Genomic DNA, 23,129 nt, shown 5'->3' on the forward strand with positions numbered 1-23,129 from the left:
ATATTTATACATATTTTGAATATATTTACATACATCCAGCACCTATATACTGCATTTGTGCTCTGTAAGTGTGTGCCAACATATATTTTCTCCAAATATTACAAAATAAACAAGAAAGGCAGACCCAGAGTTTGCCTCAAGTCCAACTGGTCCATTGTACAAACAAAGTCTGTTGTAGCTTACAGGAAGCCAGAAAATTGATAGCAATGGGTATCTAGACACAGCTCAGAAACATTCTTCTTTGTTGGGAACATCGAAAAGTTGCAAATTATGAGATTCCTTATGTAGGTTCTGACTGCTTTCCTCCAAGTTGGGTTTTTTCCTTTTTTATCCATATTTCATATGTACAAGCAGAAACATTAAGGTCCTGGAGAAAAGAGTTTGCTTTGTATACGGTAGGTAGCTTGATGTTTTTGTTTCTTTATTCCTCTGTATGATTTCTTCTCATGTTTTAACACTCCCATTCATGTGTTGGTACTTGGGAAGACAAGGTTCATAAGGCATTGGATCGGGAGAAAAAACAGAGTCATCCCCTGAAGAACACGAACTCCTCGTGTCAGGGTAACTAGGTGAATACTGTTCCAGAGGTCCACTGAGGTCCAGATACTCCTATGACAAAGGAAATAAAGTGCATTTTTAGACAGTGAGTAAAAGTGACAATAACGTCACCACAGCTCATGTTTGGCTTGCTCAGTAAAAGCAGAGTTTAAACATGACACTCACTTCTGCAGCACAACTGCATTCAAAACTGCCTGTTGCTTAAATAGCTCATAAAACAAGGAGCTCAAAGAGAGAGAGAAAAACCAAACCAATAACATTAGCTGTGTCAGTGGGAATAAACATGGCAACCACATCAAAAGAAGACTTTTCACTCACAATGATAAAAACGAAACTTCATCCTAAATAGAACCACTTTTCTTGAGCACATGGTAGTGATTTGGAGAAAGACACTTCCAACTTTATATTCCTTTGGTCACTTTGAATATCTGTTTTATATTCTGTGATATTAAATCTGTGTTTAAATATGCAGTGGCATACATGTAAAAAAAAAAAAAAAAAAGAACTGAAAGGAAAACAAAATTAAATTCATGAGATTTGGGGTTTGACACACTACATATTTGTGTGTGTGTGTGTTGTGTGTCCTAGAGTAGCCATGACCAAAGCAGTTGTTAAAAAAGGAAATATCATCTGCTGAATCCAAGTTTTGGGTTAAGGCTCTTTTGCTAGAAACAACAGTTTTGGCAAGAGAATAAAGTTATTTTTCCCCTTGAAATGTTCCTTCTCTTTCAACTTCTAAAGGCAGCTGCATTCATTTAAATGCAATCTCTTCATTTGCTAAACCACAAGTTATGATCCTACTGACGAGACAAAGTCTTCCACCTCAGTCAGTATTTTATGCTGCTGTGCTTAGGTTTGGGGTAATTTAGTTCTTGGGCTAACATATTTTTCTAAGTCAGGCATTCAATTATTACCATATTATAGTTTAAAAATGGTCACCACTTTCAAAGGAGGGTGTGGAATGCAAGTTTTAAAATGCTGAAAAATAAAGTGAGGAGCAGAAGAAGGAAGGTTGGATCTATTGATTATTGCCTATCTTGCTGCCAGGATTTTGGAAAAATCCATGAGGACAATCCTAACACATATTTATGGATTAGCAAATCATGGCCAGAAATAATCAGCTACTTTCTAGACATACAGAAGAAGAAAGTAACCCAGTATTTGAAGCAACAAGGCTTTCTCATGGGCTACCAGACATGGCTCCTCAGATCAAAAGACTTGATGTAATTCAGTTACAAATTCAGAATTGAAGCTAGGATCCTTATCCCCTCTCCCACATCCTTATCCAATGTCAGCAGCCAGAGTCACATCAGGGGGCATAAGAACCAAGACCAGGTTCTTGGTGTTGATATTACGTCACAGCCATGAGGCCAACTCTTGGTGACTTCTGCTCATGTGGCTCAGGGAAACATGGGAAATAGGGTCTTTTTGGGGGGGGGAAATCAAGAAAACCCCCAAAAACCTCAACAGGCGATGATTAAGCCTGAAAAAGAGGAAGATTTTACTGTTTAAGCAGAAATAATTACTTGCACAAATGCAGAAGATATTATTGGCTGCCCTAGCAATTCTTTGAGCTGTTGGGCAAACTAGGTTGATCCTGTGTCAACTGTGTGATTCTGGGGGGAAAGGAAAAGTGCCAATGTGGAGAGGATGAGCAGAAGTGTAGTCACACTGAAGCATGAAGGACCTGCACTTCAGGAAAACTGTGCAGATTCTACAAAATCAGAGATCTCAAAAGCTGTGGAGGAAAATGGGACACGCTGGAGTTCTCAGGAGACACGGAGTGAAATGATGACAAGCTTTCAGGAACGTGAAACGCGCTGTGAAGACAAGTGGAATAATTTGCTTTCTATGTCCAGGGTAAATGGGACAAAAGCAATATCTGATGTTGAAAGATTGAAGATTAGGAAAACAAAGCAATAGGCTGTCAAGGGGCGATGCCGAAATACAGCAGTGGAGATCTTTAAGGACAAGTTACATAAACATCTGTCAGGAATGACAAACGTATAGTAGATCCTGCTGTAGGCTGATCAGATGGACTGGATGTGTTCCTAAGGTTTTTCCAGCCGTTTTTCCTATGATTCTAGTCTGAAGTGATTTACATAACCCTAAAGGCCTTTTCAGGTTACCTTTGAGATCATTCCAGGTCTATGAGCAGGACAGAATTGGGAAGGCAAGATCGTTGAACACACACAGAAAAGAAAGCAATATCCTTTCCCAGGGTTAGAATTGCAGCCCAGAACCTCCCTCTTGAATTTGCAAACACATATCCAGTCCAAGCCACCCAGCAGTCTGTAGTGGCAGCCAGCCCACCTCCAACTGGTCTTGTGAAATCATATATAAATTAGGCAAGAAAAGATGCAGTCAGGACTGGATGGGGTGAAAATGGTAACAGGACGCAGAGCTGCGTCACCGACTCCATAGGGAGTGCATGTTCCTGCCCTAGCTCTGAGCCATTCCTGAATGTGCCACTTTTTAGAGCAAACAGAATGCAGGCAAATTTATAGCTGCTACTGAAGCCAAAGAATCTTTTTCAACCAGATCTATTGGGGGCAAATGATGATCATAAAAAATGGCATCTCATTCCTCAGGTTCTCCTGTCAACTCTGCTGTATCCAGGCTTTCCTAAAGCTGCTCCATAATCCATTTTTTATTTCTCTGACAATTCTGAAAAATTAGATTGTAATGTTGAGGACCTATATAAAGCAGTTCAAATCTTCTTTTTCCTACCCTTCCCCCTTTATAAAGGAGCAATAACAAGTCTGAAAATCTTATTTTGAATCAGTCAAAACAAATCATTGCAACTTCCCTGTCTAAGTTGTTTTTTTCCTTTTGTTCCTGCCTTTATACCTATCATTTCTCAGAAGCAAGAGGAGTTGGTAGAACATTTCTGGGACACCAAGCATTTTCTCTCAAGTTTCCATCGAAAGAATCAACATTCCCATCACTTGTGATTTTCCTCAAAGGTGCATGTGGTTTAGTGATAAGAGCACAGATTCCTGTGTGAATACCCTAATCAGTGTGTTCCTTGCTAAACCTAATAATATCTCAGACCTCTGAAAGAACACTCTTCAAATAAACCCTTTTGCATTCATATATCCCAACCTGAAGCAGTGTTAGGCAGGACCTTTGGATAATTGGATGGCTGTTTGCACATTCCCCGTGGGTCTCATTCCCTCCACTGAGAGCTATTTCAGTGAACCTAATTCGCTCTCAGACACATTATCTGAAATCTACCATCGACGATTTCTCCTCTCCTGACCTACATATCATGGCTGGGAATCAAACTGAGTCGATAAATGAAAAACACCATGAACTTTACATCTCTCCTTCACACCCTTTTCATGTCGAAACACAGACATTGCCTCCCAACCTGTCACGTGCTGTCCCTCAATACTGCCACGCAATGAGTATAAACAATGCATGAGAAATAAACATGCAATGAGAAATAAACAAAACCACTTTAACGATGCGTTTCTTTTTAGCTACATAAATCAAGGCATAATGGCAAGAAACTGAGGAGTTCATAGGATACATAGTTTAGCTGCGTGTAACCTCAGAGGACAATGACAAACAGAACAAGAAGTGAACTCGAGCAGGATTTCATAATTGAATAAATTCCATCTGCCTCCTGAACCATTTTCTCCTGATCAGCAGCTTATGGAGGGAAACAATTTACCTACCTCATTAGTTGTGAGACTGAGAATCCGATCCAAGTCTTCTACCAACTGTTTAAAAGTCGGTCTCTGAGAAGGCACAGCATGCCAGCAATCTCTCATCATCATATAGCTGTAAGAAATACACATTTTCTTGGCTTAATTAAAATCACACGTCCTTCTCGCAAACCTTTTCATACACAGTCCATGATCTTCTTCACAAGTTAAGTAGTGAGCACACACAGCTCTACACATGGACCACTGAATTCTCCCTTCCTTCAAAAGTGATTTCTACTCCTGTCTCTCTCTTGCTCCATGTCTAAATTACCATTTTCTGGACCCAAATTCTGTAGCTTTTTACCCCAGAAATTTCAAAGGTATTAAACTATACATGCTTCCTTTTTTTTTTTTGCACGTCCTAGGGATTGCAGTCTTTATGAAGAGATTAAAATGGGAAAAAAATTAAAATAGTTATTGTCAATACAGAAATATCAGAAAGGAAAAATCACACTCCCCTCATCACCAGGAGATAACATTTAAAAGCAAACAAATACGGGTGTGAAAAATACAGTCAGAGACTGGCTTGTAGATGATGTCACAGAATCACAGAATCAATCACGTTGGAAAAGTTTTCTGAGATCATCAAGTCCAACCTATGACATACACCACCATGTCAACTAGATCATGGCACTAAGTGCCATGTCCAGTCTCTCCTTAAAAACCCCCACGGTTGGTGACTCCACCACCTCCCTGGGCAGCACATTCCAGTGTCTAATCACTCTGTGAAGAAATTCTTTCTAACATCTAACCTAAACCTTTCCTGGTGCACCTTGAGGTTATGTCCTCTCATCCTGTCACTAGTTGCCTGGGAGAAAAGACTCAACCCACCTGGCTACAACCTCTTGTCAGGGAGTTGTAGAGAGTGATGAGGTCACCCTGAGCCTTCTTTTCTCCAGGCTAAATAACCTCTGTTCCCTCAGTCTCTCCTCACAGGGCTTGTGTTACAGACCCTTCTCCATGCCCCAGCACCTCAATGTCCTTCCTGAAGCAAAGGGCCCAGAACTAGACACAGTACTTGAGGTGTGTGAGTGCCAGGTGCAGAGGGACAACCACTTCCCTAGTCCTGCTGGCCACACTATTTCTCATACACAACCAAAAAGCCACTGGCCTTTACTTTTTCCAATAGGATCACAGCAGGGTCTGCAAAGAAGCTTCCTCTGTCAAACACTTCCTGAAATGCTTTTCATACCTTTTCTTTACATATCTATACCCACACATACATCCACCATTTTAGAATCAAGAGCTTCCAAAAATGTTTGTTTCTGCCAGGGGCAGCATTAACCATGTGAGTTCAGTGCAGTTGTGCCCCTCAATCCTGGTACAGCAAATCAGGGTCCTTACAGTTCATTGGTGCAGTTGGCAGGTTTATCCATTCGGTGCCCTTCTTTAAGCAGCTTAAAAAGTTCCTCCACTGGGATTCCTGGGTAGGGAGATCCTCCTAACGTGAAGATCTCCCACATTAACACACCAAATGACCAACTGCAAAGCAAAGAGAAAATTGCATTAGATCTGCCTGACTGCTGAAAAGAGAGAATATCAGCTCCTCCTAGGAGATGCTTAAATCAGCTTCTGCCCAGGTCTGACCCCCTAGATCAGGTCAGGAATCTTGGAATTGCATCAAGTGCATGGACAGCATATGAAACGGAGATTGGCCCAAGCATGTACCCAAACACACTCTTTTCCTTTTCCTGGTGTTCTCTGAGCACCTAAGTTTCCAGGGCTACTGCAAAGAACTGCATCTTCACAGCTTAATGACTTACAGAACACTCACAGCTCAGCTGGACTCCAATTACAAGGAGGGATTTGCTTTGGAAAAAGCAGACTGTGCAAAACAAAAATATTTTGCATCATTCTGCTCTTCTATTATTTTTTTTTAAACTTTTGCTAGGAAATGAAGGTGGATAATTTTAAGCCAGTTTTCCTGCCTGCTTGCCACCTTCTCCAGAGCCTGCCTCATCGTGTCTTGCTGGCAACCTAGGGCTCTCTGGCAGGCAGCTCTGCCAGGTGAGCAACAGCACACAGCTTGCACTGGCTCCTGAGCACCTCTGCAGATCTCCTAGCTCTGCAGCAGGGTATTTTAGTAAACTGTTTGCACAAATTTACAATAATATTATCTTTAGCTATCTTCAAAGCCACCACTGGGCCAAGAGTCTCCAAGTCCCAGCTCTGAAATCCTCATGTTCGCTGGTTGCTGAGGAGCTCAGACTGACTTTCACTTCCAAACAAGTGAAGTGGTTTACTTCGCATTTACTTAAATATTTTGCCAAGATGTTATTTTAAACCATGAGTTTGATCCACCCTTAACCTGAGTATATCATTTCCTTTGTAAATGATGTAAAGATTGCAGGAAACGCCTCAGTAAATGGTTTTCTTCAGGAGAGAGCAGTTTGGAAAGTGCACACAGGTTAAAGAATGAGGAGATACTTCTTATTTTCTCCACCCTACCCTTTGCCTTTTTAACCCTGCACTGACATGAATAACCTTTTACACCTGTGCTGGGAAACACACAGACCCTTACAATCAACAGCTTCAGTCGGAGAAAGAGAAAGCATAAGATCTTCATCTGAAATACATGTCTACTTCAAGCACCATGTACACAGAACTGTAAGAGGAAGCAGTTGCATCAGCCAGTGACTCTGTGCACACATGAAAAGATTTTGAAGTGTCAGAGCCCAATGATTTCCTACTACATGTGAAGTACTGCTGGGAAGCAACAACACTTCTAAAAACCAGAGAAAACTTTTCCAGTCCACCCAGCCTATGTTTTACTATACCTAATCTTAGCACAGATTTTTAGAAGAAGTTTTCAGCAAATTTCTCTGTTTTTCTTTCTTTTCTCTCTCTTTCTTTCTTTTTTTTTTAACCTGAAGGAAGTCCAGAGTATGTCAAAAGCCAAGCAAATTAGATAGACTCTTTGTAGCTGCACATCCGTAAATAAGTTCAAGGGGGGAAACTTCCGCAGTGACAGAAGGAGGTTAGCATTTTCCACCTTTCATGTGCTTTGAAGCTGGGCAGATTAGTAACAGAGCACTGGTTAGCAGTCTACCAGAAAATCCTCACTTTCTAAGGGCAAGTCCTGTTCCATCTATTAATATGTGAAACAGAATGAAAACTCTTAAAGGTAAAGGACGAAAAATAAAATACATTTGAAATAACCCAAAACTTTAACAAATACAAAGAAAACAACTCTCCTTCCCACCCACTCAAAACCCCATTTGAATCAGGCCACTTACACATCACTTTGGTGAGTGTAAACTCTGTCAAACAGAGCTTCTGGAGCCATCCACTTTACTGGAAGTCGTCCCTGTGAGTTTGGAGGGAAGGAAAATTAAAATGGCAGCAATTTACAGGAAGATTTCAGCAGCAATTTCTTTCAAAGATTAATCAATTCTCAGAGAGCAGTCCGCTAAGGCAAACCAGCACACAATTTTCAGTGCAAAAAAATAGTAAAATGGGCTAAAGGAGGGAGACTGCTAAGAAAGATGGATGTAAACATTGAAGATAAAATTAAAAGTATTAAGAGCACTTAAAAAAGTTCCCAGACTGCTTGCTAGGAAAATGAGAGGATAAGCAGATCGTAATTAAAAAAGGTCATTCCACCATGGGTCTAAAAAGACAAACCCCCCACAATTAATAAACCTATGAAAAACAGACCTTCCTGCAAAAATAGGCTGATCACCAAACCAAAGACTTTTGCTTTCCTGTTCCTTTTGCAGTGACCCAAAGCTCACAGTCTGCTTTGCACACACAGTCTGCCCTGAGCCCAGGAATTGTACAAAGCCTGATATGAAGAGGGCTCAATTCCCACCATTCCTGGCTGTTCTGGCTTTTGGAAGTAGCATATATTATGATTAAAATGCCATTAATCACTTAAGTGGCTTATCTATGAAAATCACTAGCATGATTGTTAATAATAAGTCATATTTATACATATTAAAGTCTGTAAAACTCCATGAGTTCTGCAGAGTTTCCATCAAAACCTGAGTGTAGCTCAGCAGGATCTTAAGAGATCCAGTGAGGGGAGTTCAAACTGGGCATCAATGCTACATCCAAAATATGTGATCTTCTTGATTTGGTACAGGTTGAACAGCAAAACAGTGACAGTACAAATCAATTTTCTCAACCTCTGGCCTGACTTTGATACCACCACAGGCTGCATATAATAAGCTAAATACAGGCAAAGGCATAAAGTATCTCCACATACAAACAGGATTTTTTTTGAATGAGTATTGCTAGCACTGTTTGCACAGTGTTTTTCAAGATCCTAGGCTGGCTACTAAATCAGCTGGAATCAACAGGAATAATTCCACTTAGTTCAAGTGATTGGAGTCAGGGACACAGAAAAAAAGAAGTTCTTGTATTTTAGCACTTCTAACCCTACAATACACACTCTCTTTGCTTATCTTTTTAACTAACTGTCACTGCAAGAGGCGACAGAAATGCTTATATCCTTGATCCCTGTTTTCTGTCTCAATGAAAAGTGAGGCTGCTGTACAAGAAGCCCATTAAGTTTACAATCATAGTTTTGAAATTCAACATTGAGAGAAACACTTGTTTCCAGAGATTAGAAAAACAATCCACTTACATTAGTAGTCTTTTTATAATAATCTATATTGTTGATGTCTCTGGCTAAACCAAAGTCTGCTATTTTCATGACATTATTTTCAGTTACCAAAACATTTCTTGCTGCCAAGTCTCGATGGATACACTGGAAAGAAAAGAAAGAAGAAAAAAACGGCCCACTGAAATAAGATGCTGTAAAAGGTAAAGTACTTCAACACCATAACTGAGTCTCCTTTACAGATTTTAGCCTCAGTGACAAGGTGGGAAAGCCACACATTTACTACAAGCCTGTGAAATATGATTTTCTTAATTATTGCAATCCAACTCCTTGGCTGGTGTTGAACAATGGCTCTAAGGAGTCTCTTAGAAAAACCTGGTCTGCTTTAGACATATTTTTGCTAAGGCTGAAAGCTTAGGTGGTGACCCAAACGGTGCCAAGGGGTTGTGACTCACTCTCTGTTACATGTGCCCAGGTACAGGTACTGCAGCTCTTTCATTACAAACACTGTTCATGAACATTTTACTGTGTTGCTTCTCTTCAATGATATTGTCTCACCAGAACTAAAACCTGATGGTCTGAATCAGTGCAACTGGTTTTAATATTGAAGATATTGACATAATTGTAAACTAGATGTCTGTACTGGTGTGTATATTTACTTCAAGCACGAGACTGTGTCAATTTAATTACAAAAAGGAAAGGAAAAGAGCCCAAAACAATCTGGGTTTGGCTGTTTGCTTTTAAGACAGCTTTGATACTGAAACTAAACATGTTATCTCCTGAGAGATGTTTCCTTCATGTCAGCATTATCCTCACACTGAAAGGACACTGGGACTGCTCTAGATATGATTCCTGTGTTTAAGTAGCCTTATTAGGGTTGATACAAGGTGGCAGTGGGGCCATGGTAAGAAACATTGCATTTGGAATCCCACCAGGATATTCTGCTTATTTTCAAGCTAAATATATCTTTTCCTCCCCCCTCCTCAATTCTGGGTTACTCTTTACATTGTACTCTTCATTTCAGCATGTGCCTAGACATGCTGGACCAATCCACTACAAATAACTATACAACAGTCAATTTCTTTCTTGCGTTTTAGTTTGCCCCAGCAACCTGCTGAGACCCCTTATTGAACATGAGTAAAATGAACCTATGATGTTCCTGCTCTTCACTGGGTTAGTCATGGGGAACTGCCAGGAAAATCCTGCTCCAGCAATGCCTCCATGTGCACAGGTCCAGACAAGAGTACATGATTTCAGCATACAATTAGTCCTCTAATTCAGCATCATCAATACTATGGTAGCAGAAACAACATGGACAACCTTACTTCTAAAAGTTTGGAAATCGGTTATTGCTTCTAAGGACAATTGTAAGGCTAAAACCTTTTGTAAGGCAAAAAGTAGGCATGCAAACATCACCTTTTCTGGTTTTTCTTTTTTGTTTTTTTGAAGTCTCAGTGAGCCATTTATTGGATCGAAATAACAAGAACACTGGCCTTCTCACAGCTCCTGCATGATGGAAATACCGTGAGAAGACCAGCTCTCTTATTATTCCAGCTCAGTAAATGGATCCCTAAGGGGAAAAGAACTAGTGAAATACAAACACAAATGGTAGGATATCTGAAGCACCAGACTGCACAGTTCTACTATGTGCTGCCTTTGCTTTCCCTGTGCCTTGTGCAATGCCTCACATTCTGTCAAGTTCAATGCAGCACTGACCAATTGTTTTTGCAAAGGATGCAGTGGTTCTGCCTGCACATCTATGTGAGCACACACCTTCTTGGCAGTGCCCTACAACAGCACTTCAGTTTCTCAGGAAGATGCTTGTTCTCAAGATGTGCCAGTCAAAAGATTTATTTTCTCCTTTCACATCAGTTCTATTTTCTTGGGACATGGCGCGTTGCCAGGCAAGAGCTTCTTTAATCTTAGAAAGAGATATCCTGATGCTCGTTACCTAATCAATACTCATGCTTACTCCATTACAAGAATTTTGCCTCAGTGTTATGCACATTGCCCTGTCAACCCTACTATGCTAAGATTTACTGTTTCAAAACAAAAGAATAAAAGCAAAATTAAGCCTAGATTTCCCCTCTCCCTCAACCTCTAAAAAAGCAGAAAAAACTATAACAACATAATGACTTCAAGCAACAGGAATGGAGGATTATATTCAGCCCTGGTCTTTGGTTGAAAACAGCTCCATACTTGGGAGTGGATGTGACTGGAAATCGGTATAAATCCCACTAACCACTCCACACCCTGCAGGAAGTACTTATCATCACTATCTGCTGCTCTCATTTAGCCATTGGGTCCAAACACCACTCAGGGTATTCATGATTGCTTGTCCACCAAGCCACAGTACGTTTACGGGGTTATTTAAAATTTCAGAACTATAATTTAATCAAATTACAGGTTAAATAAAAATGTTTGAAGACAAGTTTAAGAAATAAGTGTCTGGGGACATGACAGGATGAATAAATTCTTTCAACAAGTTTGCTCTCCTGACAAACACTAGTTTTAAGTAAAGTGCAAAATTTAAGTGACTAATACACCCCATTTATTTTTGCTTTTCTGTTCACTGTTTTTGCCCTGGTGTCTTGGGTCTTCTCAACTCTGACTGTTGTTATTCTGCAAATCCTTTCAGTAACTGAACTCATTTGGTTTACATCACTACGTGAATGGATTTGGTTGATTTGACTGGAAACAGAAGGCAAATGGAGCCTGCTGTCTCATGGGTGGAGTAATGTGACTTGTGTAATCAAGTGACCACCTGTGCTTATGAATTCAGACTGCAGATATGTATGCAATATTTACTTTAAATGATCCATTCTGGGCCTCATTTTAGCAATATTGTTAAACAAAGATGAAAAACTTTAAGTGCATGAATTTTCCCACTCATCTCCAAGAGTATGGATTGTGCAACTTGTTTGAGAAAGCTCCTTCTCCCAGCAAATTCTTGAACGCAAACAAGAACAAAATTCAACTAGAGAAGTTCCTAAGAAATACGCATCATGTGCTTTGTGCAGTGTTTGCTGAGTTGTACCTACTTTTTGTGAAGCCAGGTACTCCATGCCTCTTGCCAACTGGTATGTGCATGACACGAGGTCCTTGAAGGTCATCTGCTCCTCTGGCACCCTGTTGATATCGAAGGAGTACTCCATGCCCGGGGGGCGACGCGCTCGCAGGTACTCGCGCAGGTTCCCTTTGGAAGCATATTCCACTATCACGTACAACGGACCTTGGGATAAACAGAACCATGTGGAAAATGGAGTAAAGTCCAAGGGAAAAGTGTTTTCATGGAAAGAAGCTTTCAGCCTTCTATAATAAATTAACAGAGTCAATAAATGCCGAAGCGGGAAATCAGTAAGCACACTTGGAAGAAAAGGAGGTTCAGACCTGGCAAAGTGACTGGTCCAAAGCTCCACAGCAGGAGAGTGGCAGAACTACAATTAGTGGCTTAAAGTATCTAAACCCTGACTCAGTGCCTATTCCATCTAGGTCACACCATAGACTGCAAAGCAAACATTTTCAAACAAAAATATACCATGAGACCTCAAACAAGGGGAAAGTGCTTCTTAAAATTCTTTAATTTCTAGACTTTTATGCCCTCCTGCATCACTTTATGTGACATAATTAACTTTCAGGGGTAAAAGTGCTCATTTCAAATTCATGAGATAGAAGTTCTCCTAAAGCAGAACTGAAAATTCAGAATAACAGATACGGGTAAAGCCACTGCAAAATGTCATTTGTTCCCTACAGCAAGGGATTAGAGAGTTTTTATATGATATAGTACCTTTTCTCATATTAAAGCTGCAACTCTAATGAGACACAGGAGTTAAAATATTGCTGCTAAGCTAGGTAAATATCTAAAAATCCCATCACGACATGACTCCTTCCTTAAAACCTCTTGAAAAATTATGACTAATGAGACTTTTGCAAGCCTGTTGGAAAGCTCTGGTTTACTTTCTTTTCTCTACTCACCATCCTGAGTACAGGCTCCAAGGAGATTGATGATATTTTTATGCTTCCCAATCATCTTCATCATCTCCATCTCTGACACCAGGTCAGACAGATCTTTTTCTGTAGCATCATCTGTAGAAGACATGGGTTCAGTTCATGTTTTCTAGCACGCCAGCATGAACTTCACTAAGGCTAAAGGGTTAAAACTGAAGGAGGGATAGTCTAGGTTGGATGTGAGAAAAAGATTTTTCCTGTGAGGGTGGTGAGACACTGGCACAGGTTACCCAGGGATGTGGTGGCTGCCCTGACCCTAGTGGTGTTCAAGGCCAGGCTGGATGAGCCTTGAGCAACCTGCTCTGGTGGGAGGTGTCCCTGCCCAGGGCAGGGGTTGGGGCTGGATGATCTGTAACGTCCATTCCTACCCTTAAATTCTATGATTCTATGAAGGCTCACCAGTTGGTGTAAAATATGTGTGACTCAAAATGCAGATACAGGATTTGTTTCCCAGTATACACTGTATGTTTATACAAAGTCATACATTATATCTTAACAAAAATAGTCTCAACCCCTTTGATGGACTGAGCAGCTCTTCAGTGTTTTATGTTAAGAGGCAGCACAGCAATATCAGACATAAAAAAGCTGTCCTTAGCTATCAAACCTCCAATAACTATGCCTTTCCTGCAAACTAACCTTACAATTAAACTCAAAGTAAATAGGCACCAACCACCTGGACTGAATGGGGTATGATCTACACATGGACAGCCTCTGACATGAAGTAAACCAAAAGCAGAGAGACCCACACGATGCTAATACATCTCCTGGCTCCTAAATACTCACTGCTCAAGATAAACAGGCTGTCAAGGGCGCAGATTTACACCCCAAACTGCTGAAGGCTGAGGTCAGCTATGTGCTCTTTGACCCTCCCCACAATGATGACAGAGTTCAGATGCCACAAAAGAAACTTTTTTGTGGATGAGAACTGCCATATCGCCCATTCTGATCCCTAATCACCCACTTTTCTTACCTTTCAACATCTTCACTGCCACGGTCACTGCTTCTTTTGGCCTGTCTTTGTCAATCCCCACTGCTTCAGCCATGACAACTTGCCCAAAGCAACCTTCTCCCAGGGGTTTACCCAGTGTCAGCCTAGAGGTGCAAACAGCAGATTAACATACAGCATCTGGTGAAGGGGTGCAGCCAATGAAATTCCAGGTCTAAACATAAAAAGCTTTCAACAACTTGCTGTAGCATGAAGCACTTATCATATGGAACTAATAAGACTCTGGGTGAGCATTGGTTGACACACACACTGCCGTGTGTTTGCTTAAAGATGGTATAGAGAGCATCTCAGAAAGGCAGATCAGACACTAAACCAAGCTTTTAAGCTCTCCCACTCCTTGTAATAAGAGGCTGCACTTGATGCCTTATGAGGAGACACAATGGAGGGGCAGAGCTTTCAAAAACATCAGACCATGGCTGGAATTCAGGAACAGCCAGCAGCGGGCCAGCTCTTCCTGCCACTGCAATGTGGACAGTCATCTTCATGCTCATAATGACTGCAAGGAGATGAAGAAAAGATGAAAGAAAAGTCCCTTTGTGTGTGTTGCCATGTGGTTGCTCTCAGCCAGCTGATTACTGGTGTGGTAAGGGGTAGTATTAAGAGCAAAGGGATGTTTTAAATATTATTTACTCCTGTGGTATAATGGCATAGCACAAACAGAAAGGGAAATCAAACACGCTGTCAGGCAGCTGTATTTTAGCTCTAAATTCATATTCCTGCTTTTTGCTTGCCTAATGATCTCTTGCACCACAGGACAGAGACAGCAAGTCAGTTGACATGATGCTTGGGTGCAGACACGGGTAATTATTGAACACATTTCTCTTTTGAGTGGCTGATGGGATGGTCAAACAGCTGCGACTCCACTGGGAGAGTGGAGGCAGGATGAAAGAGAAACAAAGGGAAGGGAAAAGAGGCTGGTGACAAGCATGTGGCTCAGGAGAAGCAACCACTGGGAGAGCCCAGGCAAAGGTACCCGTGCTGCTCACATGCCCTGAAGAGCTGCCAAGATCTGCCACAGCCACTGGCTCTGCTCTCCTGACACACATCCCAGTGCTATGCCTGCCAAGGTGATGCTCTCCCTGCCCAGCTGCACAAGCAGCTGCATAAAGACAGCACCTCCATGGGACAGGACTCTTAGCAGATCCAAGTGGCCCCTCCAATCCATCTTCTTCATGGCCTCCTCACCCACATTCCCCAGCACTTTGATCCTTTAAGGGGCAAGACAGGACACTTCATTCACTCACAACTGGGTCTAGCACAGAGTTTGTTTCTTGGCTGCATACTCATGAGATGCCTCCTGCCTGCAGCACTCAGGCTCAGCTCAGAGGGGAAGCAGTGACTGGGAGAAACAAACTCACAGCACCAATGTAAAACCCTTTCAAAAGAAGCAGTCATTAAGTGGGGTCTCCAGAATGCCTTTTGTGGAGTATATACCTGGTTGCAAAACTTGCTCAGCTCTAACAGACAGACACAGAGATGTCAATCTCAACTTTAGAAAAAAAGAGATTAAATAAAAAAGAAACTTCAAAGCCTCTGGGCAAAATCTTTTTGGTGCCAGCCTAAGTGGTTAAAACCCAGATTCAGACTACTTGCAGACAATACCATCTGCATCCAGCAGCAGTGTCATGGCAGGAACTGGGGACAGTGCTCAGCACGTGTGATGCTGCTAAAGTCATCCAGTGTAGGGGCTAGATTCAGATAAGCATTTTCATAACTGAGTTCCTAAGGACTTGGCTTTCCATGGTCAAATCTGGATTCACAGCTATGATATAGGTAGGCACCCATTCTTCAAAGCATAGACTTGTCTTCCCCCATGAAATAGAGAGAGGTTGTCATACCATCAGCTGAAGAGTGTTAGACCAGAGCTAAGAGGTCTGAAAACCTCACTCATCTGCTCAGGCAGAGGACAGAAGTGAGAGGTGTCTCCTCTGAGGGCAACCAGCACACTCTGTCAAACGTGGGCTTTGCCTTGGTGAGAGTTCCTCGAGCTGTTTTGGATTGGTTTCTAAAGCAAAGGCGAGTTTAAAAAGGTGCAAAGACTGAAGGGCAGCGTGTGTTATGCTGAGGTCATCCTGCATTTACTCCAGAACTAAAATTGAATTTAGGATCTTGGCAGAGAACAAACATTTGCATTGGAAACTGGTTAATTTATGTGCTATTGCCCTGCTAGGACCAAAGTAACAAACCCCTCATTGTGTGCCTCCTGCCCCCCAACCTAATAAACTGCCTCTAAATAGCCTCCTTTCATTGCAGATCTGCTCCACCTACATTTGTGCACAACACTGGGTTTAAATGTTTAGCAACTCTAAAATTTTCTGCATTTAGTGTATCTCCCCAGGGTATGAGCTGACAGAAGCACATATACAGACCCCCACTGTTGACTAGAATGCTGCAGGTGGCAATTACAGCATTTTACACTATTTTTCAGCTACATCAATAAAACAATTTCCAGAACAGTTGTCAGAAGGTTCAAAATTACAACTCATCTATCCAAAAGTTACAGCCTTGAACTTTCAAAGGGAACTGTCCATGATAATAGTTGTTATTCTCTGAAAGCCACATAAAGACTTCCTGAAGTTAGTATTAACTCTGACATGGAATCATGGTCCTACCTGTGTTAATATTATCTCTCTTTTGCATGTCTTTTTTGCATTAAGAAATATGGTTACAGTTTAAATTAGATTATTCAAAAGTTCATTTTGCATGTTAGTCAACAGACTTTGAATATTATGTAGCCATGTGAATTTGAATATATCAAAATTCACTATGCTCTGCTTGAAACCTAATACTTTTAAGCCACAGAAGTTGTACATGCAACATGTAAAGTGTTCTCCTAAATCAAAAATCATCATCTCCATTAATACAGGTTAATACAAAATCAACACCAAATCCTAACCCAAGTCCTGACAGAAAGAAAAGATTGTCTAATAGCATAATTTAGACTTTATCTCCTCCATGATATTGTATTATCTGTATTTTAAATGTTAACCAATTAAATCATCAACTAAGAAACATGGTTTAATATTTAGAGGCATTGTTTGGGAACTACCCTTCAACAATGCTTATATGTGGATATTTTTCTCAGTCTAGATCATACCTAATTTGAAATAGTCACTCTTTTCCTAACAGAGAACTTACATTTCAGCAGAGTATCTGAAAACCTACAAGAAATCTGAAAATATAATCAGAACCGACAGGCAGAGAAAATTTAAGTTTCTATTTAACCAAACCGATTTCAGATAATTGAATTGTCTCTTGATCTTCAGAGGAGCTTCAGGTAATTTAGATTTTCCTTTAAACTGAAGAAACCCTGGGAGACATTAAGAAAGATGCTTCCTCTCATACTGTGACAGGTTTTTTGGACATGCAGAGGTAGTGTCAAAGGAAACAGACTACATACTTATCTCTTGGAAACTCCCACTTTGGGTCTTCTGGCAATTCATATTCCGAGACTCCTGCAAGCATGGGAGCATCGGCAGTAGAGGAGAGACGAGTCGTTATCCTCACCAGAGGTGTGTTGGAGTTCATGGAGGAGCTCGAGTCAGCTGACACCTGTTGTTGCAATGCAAGATGCAAAAAGGAAAAAAAAAGGTAGAGATGTAATCTGGACCCAAAAGCTGAAAACCACCAGTACCTGACACCAAGCCAGCTCAGGAAGTGGTTGGATCTGCAATCTTGTTTCCAGGGCACTGTTCTCACATTTACCCTCCCTTGTAAGCACAATACTGACTCTACTTGCTGCCAAGGCTGTAAGTCTGTCCCATAGGTCAAAAACCATGTAAGCTTTAAGTATATTCACTCAGAATATATTTTTGTTTATCAAATGAATATATTTTTAATCAACTGACAGTATTTATATCACTACCCTTAGACATCTAAGTGGGCAGCTCATACCATGAGCAGATGTGATCTGTAAGTTTTCTTCTTCCACTCCTGGCTGTCCATGTCACCATGTCTTTTTCCCAAATCAGCACACAGCCAGGTTGGGGTCAGACTCTTCTCCCAAGGAACAAGCAATAGGGCAGGAGAAAATTGTCTCTATGGGAGGTTTAGATTGGATGTTAGGAACACCTCCTTGAATGGAGGGGCTGTAAAGCATTAGAACAGGCTGCCCAGGGCAGTGGTGGAGCCACCAGTCCCAGACAGATTTTAAAGACATGTAGATATGGCACCTGGGGAGATGTTGGGCTTGGCAGGGTTTACATTTGGACTCGATGATCTTACAGTTCTTTTCCAACCTGTATGATTCTTTTATTCTATATTTTCCAAGCATTCAATATTGAAAGCATCAAGAAGCTATAACAACAATCATAGAATCATCGAATCAACTGGGTTGGAAGAGACCTCCAAGATAGAGTCCAACACTACCATTGTTACTAAACCATGACACTCAGTGCCACATCCAGTCTCAGCTTGAAACCCTCCAGGGATGGTGAATCCACCACCTCCCTGGGCAGCACATTCCAATGCCTGATCACTCTCTCTGTAAAAAAAACTCTTCCTAATATCCAACCTACCCCTCCCCTGGCAGAGCTTGAGTCTGTGCCCTCTTGTCCTGCTGCTGGTTGCCTGGGAGAAGAGACCAACCCCCACCTGACTCCAACCTCCTGTCAGGGAGTTGCAGAGGGTGATAAGGTCTCCCCTGAGCCTCCTCTTCTCCAGGCTGAACACCCCCAGCTCCCTCAGCCTCTGCTCATGGCACTTGTGCTCCAGTCCCTTCACCAGCCTCGTTGCTCTTCTCTGGACCTGCTCCAGCACCTCAATATCCTTCCTGAACTGAGAGGCCCAGAACTGCACACAGTATTTAAGGTGTGGCCTCACCAGTGCCAAGTACAGGGGCAGAATCACCTATATTTGGGCGATACTTCAGTTTTCAATTAACAACATTGTTAATTAAAGATTCTGCAGGCAACGTGGATAAGAGCTCCTATACTTTCATGCCTGTCTTTGCCATTATAGCAGTTGTTTTCAAGGGATATCAGGAAGGCATGGAACCGAAGCTACAAAATTTAGATGATACACCTTAAGTATCAAAAATATCCAAAATATTCTGGAGCCCTTTTTTTTTCCCATTAATACAATAACAACACTGTTCAGATCTCTTACAGAGTTTCAACTTTTCACTAGCTCTTACACTCACCATTCAACAGTCTTAGCATGGTTAAAGCCTATACATGTAAACCTGCAATAAACTGAAATACTCTGGTGATGCATTTTAAACAAAGAGGTTAAATAGCAATAATGTATAGGAAAAAAACAGATTAAAGACTCTGCCAGTTTCCCTTTTAACACTATTGCACGTTTACTTCACAGCAGAACTGGATGACGGGCCAGAGATGCTGTAGGTAACCAAAGTGCATTAACATGGATAGGAATGATGAGAAATCCAGAGGAAATACTCTGCGTCTGGGAGATGAAAAATGGATTGTACTCCCAGGGAATATTCTTCTGATTGATTAACTGGAGCAGTACAAGGAGTTACAGGAGCTCAAGGGCTATAAAAATCTGCTCCAGAAAAGATGAAGCCAACCCTGTCTGGCCTGTGCTTGGAGGAGCTTTTCTATTTCAGAATGGCCTTTCACCTTTTCTGCAATAATAAAGAATTAACCTTTGATCTCATCCCTTAAGCATCTTTTTTCACTGCCTTAGAACACACTATAAAACACTGAGGAAAATCCTACCTACTTCAAGATCAGTAGACATGGTCAACTTGAGTCTACATGTATACATATAAGTAACAGCATATAGAAAACCTTTTTCCAGCCTGCTACTTAGAGCACTGCTCTACAACCCCTTACCATGCAGGTTCATCTGATGTGGGTGAATTAGACATCTTCAATGTCCACTCAGTGTGTTGATGATACCTGTTTTAAGTGATGACGCTACACTAACGAGGGATTTTGAGTGCTTAATTAAAGCAAGCAAGGCAGAAGTCAGCCTGACCGGGGCAGAACACTGAAAGGACTATTATGGCATATGTTAACCTAAACAGGAAGGCAGAACTCCGTCAGAAAATATTCCTTGTGCTCCCTTTCTGCTTTTAGGAGGCCAGAACTAAAACCAGTACCAACCTCAGACAGATCTTTAGCTCCATATCTGCAGCTGAGGAGGAGAAAACCCTGTTGTGTCCAAAACTCACACACCAATGTATGATTCTATCCCCATTTTAACAACTTATTTTCCCTTTGGCCAACACACTGTGTTTAATCAGCTCTCAGCTAATGCTTTACAAGCATTTCTAAGCAGTGGAGCATTTAAAACAAACAAATCTTTGCTGGAATCTTTAAGTGACATGTGGCAAAATCAGCTGCAGAACAGTGTGTAATTGTCTGTAATTGATTATGAAGGGTGTTTTCCTCCACTGATAATTCATACCATGTCCTGAAGCCTATATCTGTCAGTTCTGGCACTCATGCTGTGGTATTTTAGCAGCCACGCAGTGAGTTCCTATAATTGTCAGTCATTTTGAAGGCTCTGCTATAAAAGTTAATTTGAAGTCATATGCATATATGTATATGCATAATTAGTAAATAATGCTGTTAGCTGCTGATAGAAACAGTCCACCTGAGTGACCTAGGAAAATACAAGGTTAAATGCATTATATGAAACTGAATAATCCAAATGTTAATTGCTGACATTCAAAACACACGCACCACCCTTTGTGAAGAGCACTCCTTTTGGAACACTTCTGCACAAAATGGTAACAAATGACAACCACTAGGCAAGACAATGGTTTCCATTTAGAGAAATCCAAAGATAAAGAAAAAAAAGGTATTAAAGTAAATTCCTTTCAACAATGTCCTACCAACCTGCCTTCATAGAGGAGAAGCTCCAGTCTTCTTATCAACTTCGTGGAGCAAGTCCAGAGGAGGCCATGAAGTTGATAAGAGGACAGGCTGAGGAAGCTAGGGTTGTTCAGTCTGGAGAACTCAAGAGTAACTTTTCAATATCTGAAGGGCCTACAAGGAGCTGGAGAGGGACTCTGTGTTAAGAACTGCAGTGAAATGACAAGGGGTAATGGGTTCAAACTGAACGAGGGAAAGTTTAGGTTAGATGTGAGAAAAAAACTGTTTAGTTTAAGGGTGGTGAGACACTGGCCCAGGTTGCCCAGGGAGGCTGTGGCTGCCCCAACCCTGGCAGTGTTCAAGGCCAGGCTGGATGAGCCTTGAACATCCTGATCTAGTGAGGAGGTGTCCCTGCCCAGGGCAGGGGGTTGGGGCTAGATGATCTGTAAGGTCCATTCCAACCCTACCCTAATATGATTAATCTGTGTGTTTCATAGTCTATTCCTTAAAATAAACGATACTTTTACAATTCACTATTAAGTGAAACGCTAAGCTATTTTCCTTTTTCCAGAATACTTTTCTTTTTTTCAGGTTTCAACTGCCATCCTCACTTTGAATTGGCTATTTTTCTAGGTGATCTCAAGTCTTACTTTAAACCAATTGATCTTTGTTCTTCACAAATACACAAGAACAATTGACAATTAATGGGAATGTATTTGAAATATTAGGCATAAAGAAATCATTGCTCCCTATTGAACACACATATACACAACCAATTTGAGGGGATCCAAATTTGACAGATTGACTGTGATAGCCCTAATAAAATGCCCTAGTGATGACAACACTTGCACTTGCCTTTGCCTAGGCAAGTCACAGGAGATGGGACTGTCTTCTTATTGGTTTCAACTGTAATTTATGTGTTAAAAGAACAGTAAGTTCTACAAAATAGATGGATATCCTATTGAAGGCTACTCTTTACCTTTTGGCTCACTGAACCTGTCAAAGACTGTACTGCAAATCAACCTGTGATGTTCAATCTTACAGAAGCTTCTTCCCCTCCCTCACAAGCTGGTACCTCCATGCAGGCCATGGCTATACCAACAGAACATTGCAGCTCTCTATTTTTATGTAAGGAAGAGTTGCTGCTTGCTGGATTTCTCCATCAAAACCTAAAAACCAAGTACCAGATCCTGGTGAGGCTGAAGGTTGTAGCAGGAGGGAACTGCTAATTCCTGACTTCACCATGACCCTTGCTATGAATGTGAAAAGAACTGCATTTTGGCAGGGAAAAAAAATGCCTGCATGTGGAGAACGATAAAATCCTGTAGTAGCTCAGACTAAATAGTGTAGGGGAATCCAGGCCTGCAAACCAAACCATATGTTACTCAGCAAGACTCTTCTCCTGCTTAGACAAGATGGCATCAGAGCTGTGCAAACATCTCTTTGTGAACCAGGATTATTTTCATACCCAGATCCTTAGGGAGCATGACCCAGCAGCAGAGAGCTTTGAAAACAATATCAAGAATTTCCCAGTCTATGGCCTCATTTCTCTGGAATTCCAACAAATCCCATTGCCCAGTCCTGGATCTCTTCCCTGTTCACACAGTCTACCTGCCACGAGTATCTTCCCTGCTCATCTCACCCTCACTCCTCTCAACTCAGCCACTTTCTGCATGCCTCCCACACACAGCACAAAGGCAAGGGAGAACCTTTTGTGATCAACAGATAAATGAAGACTTAGTGACAAAACCCCACCAGGCTTTAAACACAATCCTCTGAATCACAAATAAACTGAAGCAAAGTAAACTCGGTGGCACAAGAAGACAGAGCTGAATAATCCAGAAACACACACCCATTAAATAAAACATCTGGATTATTTTGCAATTCTGCATTTGGGACAGCAATTCTGAAATCCAAAACCAGCTTTAAAAGATGCAGAAACTAAACAACTGCTGCACCCTCAGAGACCCAGGAGATGCTAACTGAAAAAAATTAAGGAATCTTCACTGTTGATGAGCATATCTTCAGGGACTGCTCATCTCATCCTGGCTCTGCAAGTTAACCAGTGAAATAATCAAAACAGAAACACAACTTTCTTGTAATGCTTACAGTAGTTACATTTTCCTCCATGAAGATACAAAAACAGAGAGCCCTTCAACGAGAAACTCCTGTTAGCAAAACAATATTACAAAGAATGGAGAGTACTGGAATTTTTTTGCTTAGATGTTGAAAGAGGATTTGTGCTTTCAAATCTAAACTGTTTTTCAAAAACATTATTCCCACTTCTAAAGGCAAAATGCCATTTCAGCTAAGAAAATGTAGAAAACCAAAATATATTCTTAAAACCCAGCGTGACAAGCATGTTGTGAGACAGTATCTTTCCCCTCTGTGAAAACAATAGCTTTGGAGAAGGTCCATATTGCATCATTTAATGCTAAATAACTAAACTGAGGGCAGTGGTTGGCACTGCTGTCACACACCATGAAATAACACTC

At 41.2% G+C, this 23,129-nt stretch overlaps 1 protein-coding gene across 1 annotated transcript in view; it reads right to left on the reverse strand.

Annotated features, from left to right (window-relative positions):
• Positions 1–315: 315 nt before the first annotated feature.
• Positions 316–23,129, reverse strand: part of LOC103806071 (fibroblast growth factor receptor 2) — a gene marked incomplete at its 5' end in the record, with an annotated part of 29,094 nt that continues 6,280 nt past the window's right edge. Inside the window, 9 exons of the mRNA XM_009078742.1 lie at positions 316–609; positions 4,242–4,347; positions 5,616–5,753; positions 7,508–7,578; positions 8,860–8,982; positions 11,877–12,067; positions 12,811–12,921; positions 13,814–13,935; positions 17,250–17,401. Of these exons, the coding sequence (XP_009076990.1) occupies positions 445–609; positions 4,242–4,347; positions 5,616–5,753; positions 7,508–7,578; positions 8,860–8,982; positions 11,877–12,067; positions 12,811–12,921; positions 13,814–13,935; positions 17,250–17,401 (1,179 nt within the window). The remainder of the gene's footprint in view (positions 610–4,241; positions 4,348–5,615; positions 5,754–7,507; positions 7,579–8,859; positions 8,983–11,876; positions 12,068–12,810; positions 12,922–13,813; positions 13,936–17,249; positions 17,402–23,129) is intronic.

Source organism: Acanthisitta chloris, unplaced genomic scaffold, assembly GCF_000695815.1.
Source record: "Acanthisitta chloris isolate BGI_N310 unplaced genomic scaffold, ASM69581v1 scaffold4267, whole genome shotgun sequence".
NCBI classification, from domain to species: Eukaryota; Metazoa; Chordata; class Aves; order Passeriformes; family Acanthisittidae; genus Acanthisitta; species Acanthisitta chloris.